Source organism: Ambystoma mexicanum, chromosome 2q, assembly GCF_040938575.1.
Source record: "Ambystoma mexicanum isolate Mex_15411 chromosome 2q, UKY_AmexF1_1, whole genome shotgun sequence".
NCBI classification, from domain to species: Eukaryota; Metazoa; Chordata; class Amphibia; order Caudata; family Ambystomatidae; genus Ambystoma; species Ambystoma mexicanum.
In genome coordinates, this window is record NC_090924.1 from 313,634,313 (window position 1) to 313,655,606 (window position 21,294).

The 21,294-nt window shown below is 47.9% G+C and overlaps 2 protein-coding genes across 2 annotated transcripts in view; one reads left to right on the forward strand and one right to left on the reverse strand.

The window, feature by feature from the left end:
• Positions 1–17,054, forward strand: part of LOC138569366 (oxaloacetate tautomerase FAHD1, mitochondrial-like) — a 375,217-nt gene extending 358,163 nt beyond the window's left edge. The window contains exon 2 of the mRNA XM_069647290.1: positions 14,218–17,054. Coding sequence (XP_069503391.1) covers positions 14,281–14,985 — 705 coding nt within the window. The 5' untranslated portion in view covers positions 14,218–14,280 and the 3' untranslated portion in view covers positions 14,986–17,054. The remainder of the gene's footprint in view (positions 1–14,217) is intronic.
• MEIOB (meiosis specific with OB-fold) overlaps positions 1–21,294 on the reverse strand; it is a 1,713,677-nt gene that overhangs the window by 17,957 nt on the left and 1,674,426 nt on the right. The gene's annotated exons all lie outside the window — the stretch shown is intronic.

The following is a 21,294-nucleotide window of genomic DNA, read 5'->3' on the forward strand; positions in this document are numbered from 1 at the left end:
GTGTATGACAATGCTGGGGTGATTCTTGCATGTGTATGAAGTGATAAAGGACGATGGTTTCTGGAACTATTGCATAAACTCAGACTCGGAGAGAATTAAGTTTGCTCTATTTAGTGTCTGGTCCACAGTGATCAAAAAGTTGGCGAAAGAAAATCGTGACATGTTTACTAATGAACCTAGGTTGGGTGCTAGGTCTGGTTGAATCTGAACTATACAGGGAGACGGTTATATCTCCCTGGAATTAACAGACCCGTAGTGAGTATTGTATATGCATGCTCGCTCTGCTTTAATAATCATGTATTTATTGAGTGCCCTTGTAGGGCGACTCAGATGATTTTAGTACCACTATGTTTGGTCTGTAGACTTATGACGAGCACCACAACTGGGGTTGCGATAAGTGAATAATGCTGCCTTAATGTAGACGTAAGCCTAGACAGAACTGGTAAAACTTGGATTCCTGGTAAGTGTAAGATAAAGTGGAAGTAAAGGATACAGAGTCCTAAAACTGCACCTCGAAATTGTATTCGGAAACTGTACTCTGTGTATTATGTGATTCAACTGTCGCACCTGTGTGTTTACCCGTACTTGTATTTTATCTGTACTTGTATCGGTACTTGTATGGCAACTTATATTTGACAGGATTTGATTTGATTGATATTTTAATGTAGTGTTTAAAAGTTTGTTGAACTATATACAAATAAATATATAAATATATTAACTGTCACACTTGCAGGCGAATCATCTGCTGAAAGTGTTGTCGCTGTCCATGATGAAAAAATTAAGTGTTACTCACCGGAGTGACTAACATACTCCTAGTCCCCTTTCCTCCATCCTGTAGGGGTGTCCCTCGCTAAGGACGGGAGCGGAACCTTATTCATCAGAAAATGTACACTTTCCCTTTAAATTTATATGCGCGTGGGGTGTGGCCCTGGGAGCATGCACTCCCTTAACCCCACCCAACGGCGCCACACCTCGGTCCCCTTTGATGTGTTGGCTGTTTTAACTGTTCAACCTTGCTGTTCTTTTTTTAGGGGGAAAAATGGTGGGACGTATGGAGGAAGGGGGACTATGGACTAGGAGTACGTTAGTCACTCCGGTGAGTAACAGTTACTCCTACATCCCGTCCCCTTTCATCTATCCTGTATGGGTGACTACAACTGATAGAACCGCCCTGGGGAGGAGAGCTTGACACTCTAGGCAAACCGATCACGAAGGACAGCCTGGCCAAATGCTGCATCAGCCCCGGCATCCAGACAGAAGTGCTTGCAGATGGCCAATGGGGTGGCCCATGTCGCTGCCCTGATAATCACTTGCCACAGTACGTGACGTTGAAAGGCAATAGCCGCTGCCTTGGCCCTGACGGCATGAGCGTGCATGCCCCTTTGTGATTCTTTGTGCTGAGCCTTGTATGCCTCCTTGATGGCTGCATTCATCCATCTAGCTATCGAAGCTTTGGACGCTTGCTGTCCAGGCCTTGACCCGCCAAATGTGACAAATAAGGCATCCGTCTTGCGAAAGTCATGGGTTCTGTGAAGATAGAATTTTAATGTTCTTCTGATGTCTAAACAGTGAAGAGCCTTCACTGCATCTTCCTTCTTCACTACTGGATTGGGTTCCTGTATGCGCCAATGGCTGCTAGGTATGTCCGGCAGATGTCAGCCTGGACCCCTGATCTGGCTAAATACGCAGAGAAAGACACCTGAATCCAATGTGCAAGATAGCAGGCCCACTCCATTTTCCTTGGACCAGAAGCAGAACCTGGTCCATTTGCTTTTGTACTGCATTCGAGCAGCCTGACTCCTGGCTCCCTAGATGATTTTTAGCTTGTCCCGAGACAGCCAGAGATGTTGGAGAGTCACCTGCTCAGGTACCAGGCTGCTAGGCCTCTCTGGGCAGGGGTGAAGGACCGCCCCCGGACTCCCTGCTGCGCCAGGAGTGGGCAATTCCCAAACAGAAGAGGGACTTGTGGCTGGACTGACAGCTGTCCGAGGTCTAATGATGGCCGAGCCGGCCACTGAGCCGCTATGACAATGAGACGCAGCCCCTGGGTTTCCCTGATCTTACAAACAACCTTGTGGAAGAGAGGGGCAGGAGGAAATGCATATGCCCACATCCTGTCCCAGGGGATCTGAAGCGTGTCCAAGAGGGAGCCACGCCCTCTTCTCCCCACCAGGATGCAAACTGCTGACAAGTCTGGTTGCTCTCCGTCGCAAACAGGTCTGTGACCAGGTGACCCCACCTGCTAAAAATGTCACAAAGGACTCTCTTGTTCAGTTGCCACTCGTAGTCGTTGGTGCCCAACCGACTGAGTCTGTCCACCTCATGGTTAGATTCCGCCAGCAGATGAACCGCTGAGATCCAGATGTCCTGTGCAATCGCCCACTTCCAGATGCTGAGGGCCAGCCTGCATAAGAGCAGGTATCTGGTGCCCCTCTGCTTGTTGAGGTAGTACATGCAGGTAGAGTTGTCTATCCGAATGTTAACTGCTCTGCTCCTGGTGAGTGGGTGGAATGCTTTGAGTGCGAGCCAAATGGCCATCATTTCCAGCCAGTTGATGTGATTTTGTTGGTCGGTCTGGGACCACAGAACGGGCACAGAATGTGTCCCCAGGGTAGTGCCCCACCCATGGAGTGAGGAATCCGTAGTTATAGTATGATCCGCCGGAGGTCTGAATGGCTTGCCCACCATGAGGTTCGCATCCTGCCCCCACCAAGTGAGGTCCTGCTGCAGGTGCACGGGTATAGTGACCGGGGCTCCTTGATGACCTGACTTCTGGTCCCATGAAGCTGAAAAATGCGGCTGCAGCCTCCTCATTCACAGCCTGCTGTATGGGAAAGCCAGGAGGCATACCACCAGTACTCCCAGCCAGGCCATAGTTACGGTTCTGCTGAGGAAGTGAGCAACGGAAGATTTGATCGCCACCACTTTCTCCCTTGTGAGGAACACCTTCTGCTTCAGAGTATCCCACAGCAGCCCCATAAACACAAGTGTTTGTGTAGGGTAGAGCTGAGACTTCTGGAAATTGATAGAGAACCCCAGTTTGTACAGTTTAGTCATGAGTCTGCCCGCTGAGTACCTGACCTGCTCTGGGGACCCCCCCCTCGGACTAACTAGTCGTTGAGGTAAGAATATATATGGAGGCCCTCCGACCTGATCAGGGCCGCCACAGCGTTCATCAGTCTTGTGAATACCCTCGGCACTGAGTTCAGACTGAATGGCAACACCTTGTATTGAAAATAAAAACCCATGAGCTGGAACCTGAGGAAGGACCGATGAGGCAGCACTATGGGGACGTGCAAATATACGTCTTTCAGATCCAGGGAGCACGTCCAGTCCCCCCCACCCCACAAAGCGTCTCCGCTATAAGAGATGGCGTCACCATTTTGAACTTCTGCAGAGGTAGGTACAGATTCAGGAAGGAAAGATCTAGGACCACTTGCAGGCCCGCCTAGTTCTTCTTTTGAATAACAAAAATGCAGGTGTAAATGCTCTGCACCTGCTGAGGGAGAAGAACCTCCTCCACGGCCTCACTTGCCACAAGGGAACGTATCTCTCTTAAGAATCCCAATCTGTGGGGGGGGAGGGGCTGGCAGCGGAAGCCAGAAGCCCAAGGGGACTACCGAAATCACCCATGAGTCTGTAAAACGTGAGCGCCAAGCTCGACTGTGCAGGGCTAACTTGCTCCTGACTGGGGTGCTGGGGATCTGAAAAAAGCCCTTGTGCGAAGACTTCTGGTGTTTTCGCCTATGTTGGCTGGGCAACATAGTTGACTGGCCAGGCAGTCCTGGAAACCGCCAAAGGACTGTCCTCTGTCGGATCGAGAGTGGCCCTGTGTGAAGGTTTTAGCAGCTGGCTTGGTGAGAATGACCAGGGATTTCGCAGTCTGTGAGCTGCTCTTTTTTTTAACGAGTTCCTCGTCAGTGGTGGAGTGGAACAAGTCGTCACCCTCGAAAGGCAGGTCTAGGATTCTGTCCTGAACATCAGGGTTGAATCTGGTCGCCTTGAGCCATGCCGTCCTTCGCGTGTCAGTCGCGACACAGACTGCCCTGCTAGTGGCATCTGTGTGCGCCACCATGGCTTCCACGATGTCCTGTGCCACAAGTTTGACTTTGGCGAGTCCTGCCTTGAAAGAGGCTTGTTTGTCGGCTTGGATATCCGGGAGGAAGTCTGCAATTTCCCTCCACAGCCGTTGATTAGCAGCTGCCAGGATGTCATCGGCATTGCCCTGACTGAGGTGGAGCCTGCATTTGAGTACACCTTCCTCCCGTAGGCCTCGAGCATTTTTTCTTCCTTGCCCAGTAGTGCTGAAGTTGAGATGCTCGTGGTAGAGGTCTGAGGCTTTGCGTTTATGGTTGCCGCCGCAATGACAGACGACAGTGGCTGGGGGTGAACTGACAAGAGCAGAGTATCGTCTACCTGCCTGAATTCTGCATCCAGCATTTTATTTGTTGGCTGAGTAGAGGGGGGCTTGAGCCAAACCTTCTTTGCCAGAGCCTCCACGTCCTTCTGCAACTGGATGCCAGATCTGGATTCTGCCTTGATGGTGAGTACTCCCTCCAGCACCCCTGATTCAGGCAGCTCCTTCTGGATGTCCAGGTATTCAGCTAGGCCAGCGATCCGATCATGGAATGCCCTCGCAGAAGAAGGTGTGTCCTGCTCCTCCTCACGTTGTTGGTCACCTGAGTTAGAAGGGGCGCCTGGGTACGCAGGCACTGGGTCTGCCGCTGGAGTGGGCCCAGGCGCTGAAACTGGAGGTGTAGGCGCTGCAACCAGAACTATCATAGGCATGAGCAACGGTGGTGGTGGAGGTACAGGCTGCACAGGCATCGGCTGAGGTGGCAGTGTGGAACGCAGCATCTCCTGAATGATGCCTTTAAGGATGTTCCCCATCTGCGGAGACCACATGAAGGTCAAAAAACTTGTCAGAAAAAACAATCTGTCCCTCTGGCACTTGTAATACGGCAGCAATGCCGCCGGACCGAGTGCCGGAAACAGTCGAATAAACGATCCTCGCAAGCAGGCTGGGTGCGATCCTGCGCGGTAAAGACCTGTTGTCTGCCCCCACCTTGTGAGTATATGTCCTCATGGTACCGTGCTGGCGCCTCATTCCAAGTCGGGCGGTCCGGTAAAAAAGTGCCAGTGTTCGTGGATACCGGCACTTTACGGGAATGCCTGACTACGGGTTTGCCGGTGGGGCACCATAAGCCAGGTGCCTTACCGGCAAACAAAGACCGGTAATTACAGCAAATCCCCTCATGGGAGTCCTATAGGACTACATGAATGGGGATTTACTCCGTCCCACCGACACTCGTAATCTGGCAGCATTGCCAAGGTTGTAATGAGGCTCAAGGTTGGGTATGAAGTGGTCCACGTGACCGGAGTCATAGAACCCCACTTTGCCCTGGCCATAGGCTTGCACTTTTGCAGTTTGCCCTATTGGCGAGCTTCTGTCCTGGGCGCCATCTTGTCTGTGCCTTCCGCACATGGGACCGTAGATGACGCAGGCCTGGGCTCAATCTGCATGCCTGAACGCATCAGCTCTGCCCCACCCTACACCTCAGGCGTGGGCCTGGTAGGCAGTTGGCCCTCGACCATGGGTCCGGTAGTGCTGACTCTGCTGCATGTAGGTGCACCCTCAGGTGTGTGCCTGGTAGCAGAGCTGAGCCCTCCGGGATGTGTCTTGGTACCAGAGCCATTAGGTTCCTTAGCGGCGGAACTGGTAGAACCCTTAGACCCCTATGCCGTTAAGCCAGTAGCTACAAGAGCCTTGGTATCCTTGCTGCCGGTGCGAGGGTCCGACTGGCCACTCTCCCCGGGAAGGAGTCACCCGTGTGGGGTGCTTTTGAGAAGCGTACACTTACCTTCTTGGTCTTCCTGCGTACGTATTCCTTAATGGTCTCCGGCAGAGTCCTGGAGAACAACTCTCTCCACTGCGCAAGCTGGTTTTTGAGGGACAGGAGCGTGAGCATTGCACGCCGAGCAGCCTTCACATCTGTGGTCTTCCCCAAGGCACCGGAGGCAGAGCGCGTGCAGATCAGAGGTGGGAAAGGAACCATCGCACAACAGGCACCTGCTGAAGCCAGATGTGGCTGACATGCGCTGGGGACAGACTGGGGCACCTGTGAACAGTGTTCCCAAAACTTGAAAATTAGCAAAAAGCAAAAGATTGTGGAAAGCACATGGAATTACTAGGCTTGAGGCCTCCCCCAGGAGCGCTGGTGAAAGCGCTCCGCTCCCGTCGATGCAGAAAAGAGGACTGGGTTGTGGTGCCAGTGGGCGGGGTTAGCGGAGTGCCTGCTTCCAGTCCCGTACCCCCGCACGCTTATACATTTAAAGGGAAAGTGTTATTTTTCTAGTGAAAAAGGGTCTGTTCCCGTCCCTAGCGAGGGACGCCCATACAAGATGGAGGAAAGGGGACGGGACGTAGGAGTACAGCTGTTCAAGTATCTTCCTTATTCCAGTTGTTCATTCTGTTGCCCTCCCTTATTCCGCCCTTCTGCCTTTTGGATTAGTTTCGCTGATTTCTTGGACATTTTTCCTATCAAAAATCAGTTACTCGTGATCAGGTAAGCAAAGTCCTTGGGTGAGCTGGGGTAGCACTGTTTTCATTACGGTTTCTTTTAAGCCTTCTGGAAAACATGGCAGATTTCTGACCTCCCACACTAGTTTTCTCCAAGGGGTTTTCTTTTCGGTTTTCTTTTCTCTCTCAGCAGGTCGGTAGTAAGGTTTTCTTATCTTCTTGTGTCCCAACTGGTCTGCGCATTCCCTGAAGGCTAAGTCGTAACAGACCGAGAAGCCTTTTTTGACCCATTGGGCTCAGGAAAGATATGGGTGATTCTGAATCTGAATTCATGGAACCAGCTGCCATGGTCACTTCGAGCAATCTCTAACCACCTGGCCTTCCGACGGTCCCTGAGGACCCTTCTTTTTTAAATGTATGTATGCCCCTCTTGCCTCTTCCTCTGCTTAGCGCCAAGGTGCCTTCGGGCGTACGTATGGTATGCTTTACAAGACTATATAACATAACTGGCCCTCCAAGGATTTGCAGAAATTTCCAAAAGTACTTTTCTCTTCTTGTGCTTGCTGAATATCCCATTCTCCTTGGGAAATTCTGTGGTCACCACTTATAGCCCCCTTGAAGCGCTGTACAATATTGAAGTGTCCTTTTGTAGGCCAGTCACATTAGAAAGCAGCGCGTGATTTACCACTAAAAGCAGGTGAAAATGTACCTGTTTCCGAGCAGGAGGTTTCCACTTTCAGATCTCTGCAATTAGAAATTGCATCCTATGGCTGCGTGCGGTAAAATCCTCTTTCCCACTGCCTGTATTTACGTCTGTCCCACCCGGGCCCCCGCCTCTGCGCTTTTCCCCTTGTTTACAATTGACTTAACTTTCCCCCCGGCTTGCTATGGTCCTGACTAGAGTTAAAAAGGGGCCTGTGTAAGTGGCTTTCCACCGGAGGCCGTCTGAATGCCAGGATGGGTAGCGCCGGGCTCGCTTCATTCGGCTCACATCGCGTCGTGTTTCTCCTCCACCGCACATTGTTGCTGGGGTGAGGGGTTGATGTGGACCTATTTTGGTGTCAATAAGGTAAGAAGGGGGCCACCTTGGCCTCTATATCACGACTTGGCTGTTTTGATTCGGGTGGAGCAATCATCAGCACGTCCTTTCTATTCAGTGGCCACCTTGGAATCCCTCCAATAAAACATTTTCCTAAATTCGAGATTTTAACCCCAAAGCTTCAACACTTATGGGAAGGACTTTAAGTTATTTTTCCTCATTTCAGCATTAGATTTGGCCATTCTGACAACACACTATTCTAAGAAAATTTGATTCAGGAAACCGTTATTTCAGGTTTAGGATTAGTTCGGACAGACACATTTGCTTTAATGTTTTTTGTACTTGGGCACCATTTGACTCCACTGGTGAAGTGCACCGAATGTTTACATTATTCACACAGCGGTGTACTTCTAAATCATTTGTGTTTGAACACTTCGCTTTGTTCCTCAAACCCTGTTTTGTCTTTACACTTGCTTAATAAATAGTTTTCTTTAAAAAGACCCACAGTCTGATATCTTCCTGTCCACCATGTCGTCACAACAGACAGATGCACACTGTGCCGAACCAGAAGTATGACTCGGATCAGAGAACATGGTTCAACTTTGTTTTATTTAAATAAAAATAAAACGCTTAACTAGCTCTACTGCTAAAAGGGAAAATTCCCTTCCTATGAAACTAAAACTAACGTGTGTGCTTGTCAAAATGTCAGAATATCCAACTCTGTCCTAACCTGTCAAACTATCCGTCCCTACTAATAGATGAAACAAAGAAACTGTCTTTCACCATGGAGTTTTGTCAACCCCTCATAGCTGATCCCCTCTTCTTCAGACAGTCTACATAATACAAATTCCCACCAGGACCCATCCTGGCCTGGGTCATGGCAGCAGTTCTTATGAAGCAAATCAAGATCTCCCTCTTCCTTGTATATACAAAAAGGTACAAAGTCACTCAGTCTATGATTACTTAAGTGACCCAAGCGTCTATTGTTTATTCCAGAGGGGTAACAAATATATCCTCCTCCACCATGCTTATCTTAAAGCCCACCTTGCTTCCTCGAGATTTCCTACTCTGAGGTAGCATGGACGTTTACCCATGGCAATTCAATATTCTCAATGTAATCAGTTCCTGTGTCTCTCTGAACCCCTCTACTCAGATGTCGACTATGCACGGGCTATCTAGCCCCTTGTGACTCCTTCATTCCGGCCTTTGGGCTTGGCAATCTGATTCTCTTGGTCTTCTATATTCTCATCTTGTTTTATGTCACTTAGGACTCCCCGGTCCTGATATGGTCTGCTTTCGTGCTCCTTAGCGGTTAAAGGGTTTGGGGTTTGAATCCCCCCTTGTAGTGATCAACTGCCCACTTCCCTTCTTCTTTAGCAGCACACATGCCTGCTTTCTCGTGACGCTTCTGCCAGGGAAGGTTGGTGATGCCTGTGTAAGCGGCGTTTGTCTGCACCTGCCTTCAGATGCTTTTAGTTTTGGTGGCCTTCTCTGGGCCTCACCATTCTTGGCTCTTTCTCTTGTTCGGACCCTCATCACGGTTTTAGGAGCTTTCGTCCCCAGTGTTTTTGTATTTGTGGGCTCTGGGCCCACCACATCCTCTGTGTGGTCCCGCCTCCAGTCTCTGCGTTCCAGCGCCAGTGTCCACTCTGCGCTTCTCCACGCCTGCCATTCAGCTCCGTGTCAGGGAGTCTCCTCCAGGTGAGGACTATAGTTCTCTTTGAAACAAGAGTTAAAGGGCTTCTGTTTATAATATGTCAAGTCTGAGGAGTGTTCAGTAGTCAGTCAAACTAAAAGACTATCGGCTTTACAACTTCTGTGGACTTCATATAGGCTGAGAGTAAAGATTTTATAGGGTTACCCCAACCCGGGAGTGTTTGTCCCCAAAGGGGGAGTCACTCCCAGTGAAGTTCCGCTTGGCCAAACCCCAAGGGCTCTTGCAGAGTGGGCTCACCTCCCTAGTCTCAATGGGGGTGGCTCCTCTTTGGAGAAAAGGGACGAATACCCTGGATTTGTCACAATATGCATTCATAAACATTAAGCCACCCAGACAGTTTCTCTGTCAATCACACGAGCACCCAGAACATTCACAAGTGTACTCGCTCCATGTACACCATTCACACTGCAATCATTCATATGCATGCACTTGGACACCCTCTTGCATACATGCATGCACTTGGACACATGCATACAGACTAACCGCTCTAATTTTTTCCTACTTGTTTCCCGCCAGACCCAGCACAACGCTGCCTCTTAGGCTGCTCCATAAGCCTCTGGCTTCCGTGCGCCACGCAAACAGGAAACAGCAATCTCTGAAAAGGTTCCTGGCATGTACAGATGAGCCGGATAACGACCGCTGCTGCTCAGTGACATATATATATATATATATATATATATATATTCTCTCTCTCTCTCTCTCTCTCTCCAATTAAAGGCAAAGAAGCAAACCTGTCTGTACTATATACATGTCGCTATTTTCTCTGATAAACTTGTTTAGCACTTTTTTTTGGTGTGCTAATGATTCTCCAATGAATGCATTTCATGTCAGTCTTTCTATTTTTTTAATCCAATGCTAACTTTCCAACCAGCATTTTGTGAAAAGGTATATTTCACCTCATCCCCATATTATTTACTGGTTTTTAAATATTTCTTTAATAATCTAATGTGTATATAATTGTTACGTAAATTCCATCAGAAAAATAATAAAGCAATTTGAACTAAATTAAATATAAAGATGAACAATCTAAGAACACCTAGTTTATGAATAACCTCAAAACCTAAATCATTTGTTTGAAAGATGGAGCAACTAAAGGAAGGCCTACAACGAAAAAACATTTCCAGTAAAGCAGTCACTAATATTTAATATGGACTGCAAAACAGTTAAAAGAAATCTAGTGAAAGAAAACACTTAATAGCAAGCTGAAACGACTAGAAAGTATGTGTTTCACTCCTTATACGCCATAGAGTACACAGATCCCCTGGCTGTAGAAAAATAGTAAATCATTGACTTGCTTTTATTATCATTATTCGTGTGTTTATTGAACGCAGACCTAATTTCGGGAAACAGCAGTGCGCTTTACAATCATAGGGGGAGGAACATGGGGAGGGAAGCAGAGAAACAAGTGAGCGGGGAGCTGAGTGGAGGCAGGTAGGTTGGTAGCAAGGGACCTTACTAGCAATCGGGTGAGGAAACAGTGGGTAGCAGAACACCCAGTATCAAGTAGCATGGAGATTGAGTGGAGGGTGTGTGGTATGAGGTTTTAGGGTGGAGCCATTCATTGAAGAGGAGGGTATTGAGCTCCTTCCAGAACTGTAGAAGTGAGGGAGTGAAGGGGGTGTGTCTGATGTTGACTGGTAGGTGGTTCCAGAGTCTCTGGGCGTAGACAGAGAAGGCCTGCCTTCTGGTGCTTTCCCTCCTGCACTGGCAGAGTTCAAGCTTACACACGTCCATACGTCTGGTGGATCGTAGACCTTCTGGAGATGCTGAGTTTCTCAGTGAGGTAGCTTGGCGACTTCAGGGTGAAAGATGATACAGCAGGATTTGAAGATGATACTGGCTTGCATTAGGAGCCAGTGAAGTTCGATGAGAGTTGGGATGACGTGGTCGAATTTGTGGAGTCAGTTGATGACACCTGCTGCAGTATGCATGACACATCTCAGGGGCAGTAGGGTAGGCACCAGAACGCCTTACAAAAGGGCATTGCCACCATCCAGGTGGGAGAGGACCAAGGCCTGGACAGCAGATCTGAAGTTGTTTTCTGGGATGAAGGGCTTGATTTTCCACAGGAGGGAAAGTTGCTTACAAGCCATTTGAGTCTTTTTTTCTATGTGCTGTTTGAAGTAGAGCTATCTGTCAATGTCAAACCCAAGGGACTTGGTATAGGTGGCCAGATGGAGCGTGAAGCCCTTGAGGTTCATACCAGAGAGCTAGGTCTGGATGTCAGGGTGTTCAGTGTTGTTCAGCAGTAAGAATTCAGCTTTTGAGGAGTTGAGCTTCAAGTAAGAACTGGACATCCATGACTGAATGCATGTGAGGCATGCCTTGAGCCTGTGGATGTCTTCGATGGAGGATATCTTGAGGTAGAGCAGCGTGTCATCTTCGTATTGGTGGATTTGGATGCTGTGTCGAGCAGGGAGGGTTCCGAGTAGTTACATGTAAAGATTGAAGATCACAGGGGAGAGGCTGGATCCTTGCAGGAGTCCACAGGCGATGGGTATAGTGGGTGAACTGGAGGAATCCATTTGTATGAAATGGTGGCGATTAGCTAGGTATGATTAGACCCAGCTGAGGACAATTTTGCTGATTCCAATGCAGCGATGTAGATTGTCTGGTGGTCTACTGTGTCGAATGCTGCTGAGAGGTTGAGAAACGGGAGGCAAGGATGGCCACGATGGACAGTTTTATGGGCATCGTCGATCACCTTGATGGTAGCTGTTTCTGTGCTGCATCTGGGTCTGAAGCCAGATTGGTAGGACTGAAGGAGGTTGTTGGCTTCGACGTGTTGGAATAGTTGTGTGGCCACTGCTTTCTCAAGGATCTTAGCTAGAAAACCAAGATGGGTGATGGGGCGGTAGTTGCCGAGGTCATTGGTGTCCAGTGTTGGTTTTATGAGATGCAGGAGGACTTGTTAGGTCTTGAAGGTCGAGGAGAAAGTGCCTTGGGTTAGGGAGCTGTTGATTGTCGGGTAAGGCAGGAATGCTTCTGGGAGGGTCTTGAGTATGGAGGCAGGGAGGATGTCCTCTGTGTATGATGTGGCCTTGAGGGATGCTACAGTGGCAGTGAGGTCTTCCAATACTGAGTGTTGTGAACATTCTCCGGGCAGTTGTCGTTTTGCTAGATGGGATGTGTAATGTGCTATACTTTATGGCATTGGTGTCTATGTGTTGGCGGATCAGGCTGATCTTGTTAATAAAGAAAGAGTTGATGACTGTGGATTTTTTTCGATGGAGTACGGTAAGGGTTGGTTGGGAAGAGATTTGATGCAGTGCTTGATGTCTTTGAAGAGGACAGTGCTCTGCTTGTATTGTTTACCTTGCCTATGGTGCTTTGTGAGTAGTTGGCCTTGGCACTGGTGCTCAGTCCTCTGTGTGTAGCACAGAGTTCCTTAAGCAGGGCACGGTCAGATGTGCTGCAAGACTTTCACCAAGTTTTTTCTTGTTTTCGGATTTGTTTTGTTGAAATTAAGTTCTTGAGTTTACTGGGGTGCAAAAGGTTTAGGCTTGGGGGTGTGTTGTTTCACTGGTGCATGGTGGTTCATGTTGGTGGTGAAGGGTGGTGTTTAGTTCATGGAGAAGCAATGCACAGTCCTGGTTCGTCTGAGGTAAATCAGCCATGTGCTGTGAAGTTTGGCGAGGTCCTCTGTTAGAGCCTCCAGTTCTTGAGTGAGCTTAAGGCTTGCTTGATGGGTTTACAATGGGTTTGCTTGATTGGTGTTGTGTGACTAATTTCAAAGGGGATTGCCAGATGGTCTGACAAGTCGAGCAGGACTGGAGAGCTGTGATGCAGGGTGGGCAGGGCGGTGATTATGTCGAGGATATTACCTTTCCTGTGCTGTGTGAGGTTCGAGTGTCGAATAAGCAGTGGATACTTGGTTGCAAGGGATGTTGAAGTTGCGGAGGAAGATGTTGTGGTCATGCCGGAGAGACATGATAGTGACGAAGTCCATGAAGTCTTTGAAGAAGGTGGTGTTGAGCATTGGTGGTCCGTAGCTGAAGTGAAAAGTGACTGAGTCCATTGGGGAGATGATGAAGTGGCAGGAAAGGTGTTAGAAAGTGCCAATGGTGGTGATGCATGGCTATTGTGAATGATGGCGAGGCCTCTGGCGATTTTGTTTGGACGGTCTTGTTTTTTACTTCTGTAGCCGTTAGGGGTGAGGACTTCTGGGATCGGGGTGGAGATGGTTATCATCCAGGTCTCAGTAATGAAGGTGGCATCTAATTCATGTGTGGTGATGAGGTAGGCGATCTCTGCTGGATGGTTGATTGCTGAGCGGACATTAGCAAGCATCGGTTTTCATGCAGTGGGGGGGATGATGAAGTGCTGATCGGGTCTAGGAGGTTGCTGCAATGCAGTGTCTGGTGAACATTGCGGTTGGATGTGTGTGGTGATGGTAGGGATGGGCTGTTGAGGGCGAGAAGGATGAAACAAATATTCGAGGGAGCTTACCTGGTATTAGAGAAGCAAGGGTTCTGGTCATGGATCCTTCTGGTCCACACAGGCCCAAACGGGAATTGCCCTTTTCTTTGTCTGCCCTTCACTTCAGACACCCGGGTGAGGCATGCCCTTGTTCTACTAGTTAAGAAAGGAAGGGGCAGGGCTTACGGCATATGACCAAAATCCACATGCGACTGTTCACCAACTGCAAAGGAAAAGACACTGTAGGGTTCTGGAAGTAGGGGAAAAGGGTGGCAATGCAAGAAGGTGCCAAAAGATTAGCACTGATTGACAGGCAGGTGGGGCTTAGGTCACGTGACCAAGATCCAGTTGCACTTATGGCAGTCGTCCTTTGGTGCCAAGTGTCTCTAAAAAGGATGGATATTTTTGTTTTTGGCATCATAAATGATTTTAAACTTGAAGTATTAATTGCATGGGGCAATGCAGAGTGAGCATTTAGGGCATACTTTTCAAGTTATTGATATTTTTGTATATGTTTTACAGGTTTGTGCTAAATTGGAACCCTTGGAACCAACAACCGAGGAACTGGAAATTCATATTTAAGTAATGGCTTCGCCCAACAATATAACAAAGTTCTGGGAATGGGGTAGAAAGATTATCTGTGTTGGAAGAAATTATACCGATCATGCCAGAGAATTAAAAAATGCAGTGGAAACAGAGCCAATCTTGTTTTTGAAGCCACCGTCGGCCTATTTGAAAGAAGGATCCCCTGTTCTTGTGCCATACTACAGTAACAACTTGCACCATGAAGTAGAACTGGGAGTAGTGATTGGGAAAAAGGGAAGCGGAATAATGCAAATGGACGCCATGGAATACGTTGAAGGTTATGCTCTCTGTCTGGACATGACTGCTCGAGACATTCAAGATGAGTGCAAAAAAAGGGGATTGCCTTGGACCTTGGCAAAGGCCTTCAACACATCATGCCCTGTTAGCGACTTCATACCCAAGGAAAAGATTCCCGACCCACACAGCCTGACAATCTGGCTAAAAGTGAATGACCAACTAAAACAGGAGGGCAAAACGGAAGCTATGCTTTTCTCCATTCCCTTTCTTATCAGCTACATCAGTGACATAATCACACTGGAAAAGGGGGATCTGATTTTGACAGGAACTCCAAAAGGAGTGTCTACTGTCAAGGAAAACGATGTGATTCATTGTGGAATTGACAGCATTGTATCAATGAGGTTCAAAGTCAAGAGGCAGCAACATGCCGTTGAGGTTCAAAGTCCAGAGGCAGGCACATTGCTTTGAGTCACTGACCTAGAAATCCCTACATTTTTTCTAATTATTTGAATTATGTTCCAAGTTCTTCTATGACATAAAGTGCTCCTCCAGTTTTGTTATACTGCTGGTGCAAACCATTGGCAGATATGGTCTGTTTTTTCCGTCTTTTCAAAACTGCAGTACTGATTCCATTTTCCTCTAAGGACAGTTTTTGCGATATACATGTAGTACGATTCTTCACCCCAAAAGTAACTAAAACCATGAAACAGCTCCAGCCAAGTGACTGGAGTATGGTCATTAACGTTTGGGTTCAATAGAACAATGGGAAGAATGAAAAACCTCTTGCCTGTCTGTTATTCTTCTCCCCACACCCATATTTCCACTGTCCCCCTGTTCCCCTGGTCTGCTATATTAATATACCCCCTAAACAATTGTGCGATTGATACTTTCCTATATGAAAATTTTTGTTGATACTGAGATGGATTTACATAAATGCAATTGACCACTAGGTGTATAATGAAGCCTTTGCTGGATTTCTTGGCACACAATTGTGGCATTGCCTTTGTGGTTCGGTTCACAGACTATTGAAACAAAGATTGCTTATGGGTGACATAGTGTATCTTTTAAATGAAACAATGTTATCGATGCTTAGCAATGTACATGGGGAAAAATACAATAATGTTCTCATTGGTAAAATCAATTCATCTGTGATACACACTTACCTGTTTTTACAAATCATTTCTAATTGTTTTGTAATGATTTTAGACTTCCAACACTTCAGTTGTTACTTTTTATCGTATTATACAAGAATTTTCGTTTTTACGTTTTAGTGCATAGACTAAGCCATCTCAGTTAACAAGTTACACGTCATAGAGCCACCTCGTTGCCATCTTTGGAAATTCACCACAAGGTGAGATCGACATATCAATGCACTATGGTTACGCAACACTAACATGGAAAGCTAGTTTGCATCTATGCTTTCAGTTAAATAGAGTGGCCATCTCAGTAAGTGAACCACCATATTCTGTTAATGTGCTTTCTAATGTATTGATTGCAGTTTTAAGTAGTACGTTCTGAAATGGCAAGTTTTTTTTTTAATAAGCAGCACATTAATGTCAACCCCTCTTCTGTCAGAAGTGCAATCTTCGTATTGTGAAGTTGGAAAGTCTCTGAATCATCTGGCCAACCCCGAGGTAGACTTTGACTACTTCATTGATGGATCATGTTACCTGGAATAAAAAAGGAAACTGGTTATGGGCTAGGTGGTGTGTGAGCCTGGGGAGGTCTAAAAAAAGTGGCAAGTTAGTTCAGGTGACTTCCACAAAGGTTGCAGAGCTGGTGGCACTCATAAGGCCATGGAGTCTAGCTGCTCGACAATCTGTTAGCATCTATGTTGATTGCAGATATAGCTTTGGAGCAGCCACCAACTTTAGGAAACTCTGTAAACAGAAATAATTCCTGCCATCAGCAGGATCCTGTAATAATGTACTGTGGTGCAGGGGTATTTGTCTTAGCAATGAACTCCAAAAGCATGTTGTAATGAGAATCTAACCACCTCACATTCAAGACTATTCCAGTACTTTCAGATCTGATAGGTTTACTCGATATTTGGAAACTGAATTAAATGTGTGTAGCGTTGAACCACTGCAACTTATTTCTGTATTCCTTAGCTTCAAGAAGAGAATACCTTCTTGTTGATTCTACTTAAATATGTACTGAACTATTGTGTATGATCTGGGTCTCCATTTCCAACACTAATCAATCTAAGCTTTCAGATATGTTGAAACTTGCAGAAATTATGTCCAAAGAAGTCTTATTTACGTAATGGCATGGTTCAGAAATTGGTCTGCGCACATAAGGAAAAATGAGTGTTCTGGCAGTGGCAAGGGTTCAGTTTCTGAAATTTAACAAATGTGATACGTGAGGGGGAACGTCTCTTCTATTTGCACCTTTAATATGTATACACTGGAGTGAGAATAGTTATGCATATTGTTATGTTAAAGGTCTAGTCAAGCCTGATCATTTCATCAATACATGTCAAATAAATTTTTTGGCTAAATAAAGAAAAAAAAGACAGCATTTCTAAGGTGCAAACACTTTTTTGTCAAGTTTTTATTATCATTGCATATATTTGCATCAACATCTTCTTTCCAATACTGTTTTGTATATGAAGAAAATAGTCTGCAATTTCCCTCCACAGCCTTTGATTAGCAGTTGCCAGGATGGCATCAGCGTTGGCCTGCCTAAGGTGGAGCCTGCATTCGAGTACACCTTCTTCCCATAGGCCTGGAGCATTTTTTCTTTGTTGCCCAATAGTGCTGAAGTTGAGATGCTCGTAATAGAGGTCAGAGGCTTGGCGTTCATGTGTGCCACCGCAATGACTGACAACACTGGCTGGGGGTGAAGTGACAAGAGCAGAGTGTCGCCCTCCACCTGCCTGAATTTAGCATCCAGTCTTTAATTTGTTGGCTGAGTAGAGGGGGCTTTGAGCCAACCCTTCTTCGCCAGAGCCTCCTCGTCCTTCTACAACGGGATGCCGTATCTGGATTCTGCCTTGACGGTGAGTACTTCCTGCAGCACCCCTGATTCCGGCAGCTCCTTCTGGGGCTGAGGGATGCCCAGGTATTCAGCTAGGCCAGCGATCCTATCATGGAATGCCCTCGCCGAAGAAGGTGTGTCCTGCTCCTCCTCATCAGTGTCTTGTTGGCCACCTGAGTTAGAAGGGGCCCCTTGGTCAGCAGGCGTTGGGTCTGCCGCTGGAGTGGGCCCAGGCGCTGCAACTGGAGGTGTAGGCACTGCAACCGGAACTACCATAGGCATGGGCAACGGTGGTGGTGGAGGTACAGGCTGCGCAGGCACCAGCTGAGGTGGTGGTGTGGGCGGCAGCATCTCCTGAATTATGCGTTTAAGGATGTTCCCCATCTGCTGGGACCGCATAAGGGTCAGAAACTTGTCGAAACAATGATCCTTGCAAGCGCCTGGAGGTAAGCCAGGTGCCCTACTGGCAAACAAAGCCCTCATTACCGGCATTGTCAGTGCTGGTAGTCCTATGGGACCCCATGAATGGGGATTTACTCTGTCCCTCCGGCCCTCGTAATCTGGTGGCAATCAGCCGGACTGAGGGCCGGAAACGGTTGAAAAAATTATCCTCGCAAGTGGTCTGTGTGCGATCCTGCAGAGTAAAGGCCTGTTGTCTGCCCCCACCTTGTGAGTACATGCCCTGATGGTACCGTGCTTGATCCATGAAGGGGCCTCATTCCAAGTTGGGCGGTCCGGTAAAAAAGTGCCAGTATTCGTGGATACCGGCACTTTACCAGACCGCCCGACTACAGGTTTGCCGGTGGGGCACCTTGGCTTACCTCGAGCTGAGGTAAGCCAGGTACCTTACCGGCAAACAAAGCCCTAATTACCGGCACTGGCATTGCCAGTAATGACAGCGAATCCCATCATGGACTCCATGCATGGGTATTTACTCTGTCCCTCGTAATTGTTAGGGAGAATTCTCATTTCATGGCTAGTTTCCCTTACCTAGTGAGTCCCTCAGCAGCTTTGCTGGATCTCTGGAGTTGTTTCTTTTCCACTTGGTAAGAGTGTGAGCTTTTCACCACTATTACTTGTGTTTTGCTATGTGTTTTCACCTGTTTTTGGGATTGTGGGCTCTGGATCACACCACTTCAGTAGCCCCCTTCTTTGTGTGTGTCACACCGCACCTTCTGTGCCGTGGCACACGGTTGTCGTTTAGACTTCCCACCAACTCCATTTCTGAGGTTACTACTGTCCCCCAGAAAAGGGTAAAGTTACCATTAACTTTACTTAGTCCAAAATAACCACAGATCCAGTACACCCCATCTTACATGGAGTCCTGGAAGGGTTAACTCTGAACTCTTTTCATCTGTACCTCGTCGAGCATTGTTTCGCTCTTTTTAACATTTAGACATGGCTGGTGGCAGTGGTATCTACCCTAACTTTCTACTGCGGTTATCTTATATAACCGTGGTAACATTGAAGGCTATTGCGTTAGCCTTAAACCCGCTTGACCAAATCCTTTTTCGTTTGGCGCCGGTTTATTCGCCATTTCTTTTTGTTAAACTCCTTCTTGTGTTTTACTTTGCGCGGCAAACTAGGTTTGCCTTCTTTGTTCACTGTCTTTTGGCGGGCTTCTACCTAGAAGCCCTCCTCAAGGCGCCTGGGTGTCTAGATGGGCTGAATGTGAGGGAGGGGTGTAGTCACCCCCTGCACAGGGTATCCTAGGAAACACAAGTCGCACTTTGTCATGATTGGCCAGGGTAGTTGTCCGAGCTGGACAACCCCCCTGCTGGGTGATTGACAGCCAGGCTGTGTGAATGGGGGTTTTGCGCATAAAAGGCAGGTCTTTTGGGCTAGAAGTCAGAGAGTCACCACTGGAACTACATGGAACCGAAGAGAAGCGGAGAGAACGACGGCTGCTGCAACTACCCCGTCCCGGTGAAGCCCTGCTGCAGTCCTGAGCCATCTGCCCGTCAACGACTAAGAAGAGATCCAGTCCGGAGTCTTCTTCCCTTGAGCCGGGTGGGGATAACCAGCTGGTCTTCCATAGCCAGAGGATCCTCTTCCTTGGTCGAAATCGCTGCACACAGCTGTAGTGGTCCGGATAGCCATTTGAAGAGCCTCTCCTGTGTTTTTAAAGGAGCGCACCTTTTATTTGTTGTCGCTGCTGCCGGCTTCATGCCTGTGTAGTGCAGACCCCCTTCAGACGTCCTCCTTCACAACGAAGCTCCAGGAATCGTGGGTCTGCGAGAAACCAACAGGAACAACTGCCAGGGCACCAGCTGCATCATTGGATAAAGGTACTGTGTTCTGCTTGAGGAAACTGGGTGAACCCCTTTTCTTCATTTCCTAGGCTTGCTCTTGTCTTCCCTCCTTCTTATAACTTTTGCTTCCGAACATTGACAATATCGAAATACTCTTGGCTAAGTTGAATCGTGAACTATCTGACTGTGTGATCTTCGGCAACAGGCCCCGGTGCCACTTGACTCTGGCTTCGGCCCATTGACTTTTGAACTCTTGTCTATGAGTGTTTCTCGATTCTGTTTGCCTAACCAAAATATTGCCTATGATTTTTGCCTCTAACTCCCTCTGAGTATCTCAGGTGCTAAGTGTGTTTTTGACCCGGTAACATTTCATGTCACTAATACGCGTTTAATTAGTAGACCGAACTGTCAAAAAGTGATCACAATCGTATTCGCGGTAACATGTTTTGTACCTAACACCGGTTCATTCAAACACAGGGTACTTACCTTGAGACATACTGTACAAAGTGAATTGGTTAGTTGTAGTATATTTAACGTGTGGTTTTTGTTTAAGTTTAATAGAAGTGTTGTGTTTATAACGAATGATTTAAAAATAAATGTACTTATATTTTTCTACCTGAAAACTTGAGTCACTGTTTGCTTGAGTCACAGTAAGTGTGGTCCCTTTGTGTAATCTCTGCTACTGCTCATATACTCTTGAGATAAGCCTGGCTGCTCCGCCACTGCTACCACTCTGACATAGTAGTACAGGCTTGTACCAAAGGTAAAACTTGTATTGCCACCTGTAGTCTTAATTGTGTGTTGTGGTCCCTAAGGGCACTGCACGGAATTCTGCCTAACAGTAATCCAGCAGCATTGCCAAGGTTGTAATGAGGCCCAAGGTAGGGTATGAAGTGGTCCATGTGACCGGAGTCATAGGACCCCACTCCACCCGGCCACAGGCTCGCGCCTTTGTGGTTTGCCCTGTTGGCGGGCTTCTGTCCTGGGTGCCATCTGGTCTGCGCGTGCCACCATCTTGTCTGTGCCTTCCGCACGTGGGACTGTGGATGACACAGGCCTGGACTCGGTCTGCATGCCTGAACGCATTGGCTCTGCCCCACCCTGCACCTAGGGCGTGGGCCTGGTAGGCAGTTGGCCCTTGACCATGGCGCAGGTAGTGCTGCCTGCGCTGCGTGTAGAAGGCTCCAAGAGACTTGGTGCCCTTGCTGCGGGTGCAAGGGTCTGACTGGCCCCTCCCATCAGCAGGCTTCCCTGGGAAGAAGTTGCCCCTGCGGGGTGCTTTTGAGAAGAGTTTACTTACCTTCTTCTTCCTACGTACGTATTCCTTAATGGTCTCCGGCAGAGTCCTGGAGAACATTCTCTCTCCACTGCGCAAGCTGGTTTTTGAGGGACCGGGGCATGCGAGCCTTGCACGCCGAGCAGCCTTCCCATCCTTGGTCTTCCCCAAGGCACCGAAGGCAGAGCGCGTGCGGTTTCGAGGTGGGAAAGGAATCGATGCACGACGGGCACCTGCTGAAGCCAGACGCGACTGACATGCACCAGGGAC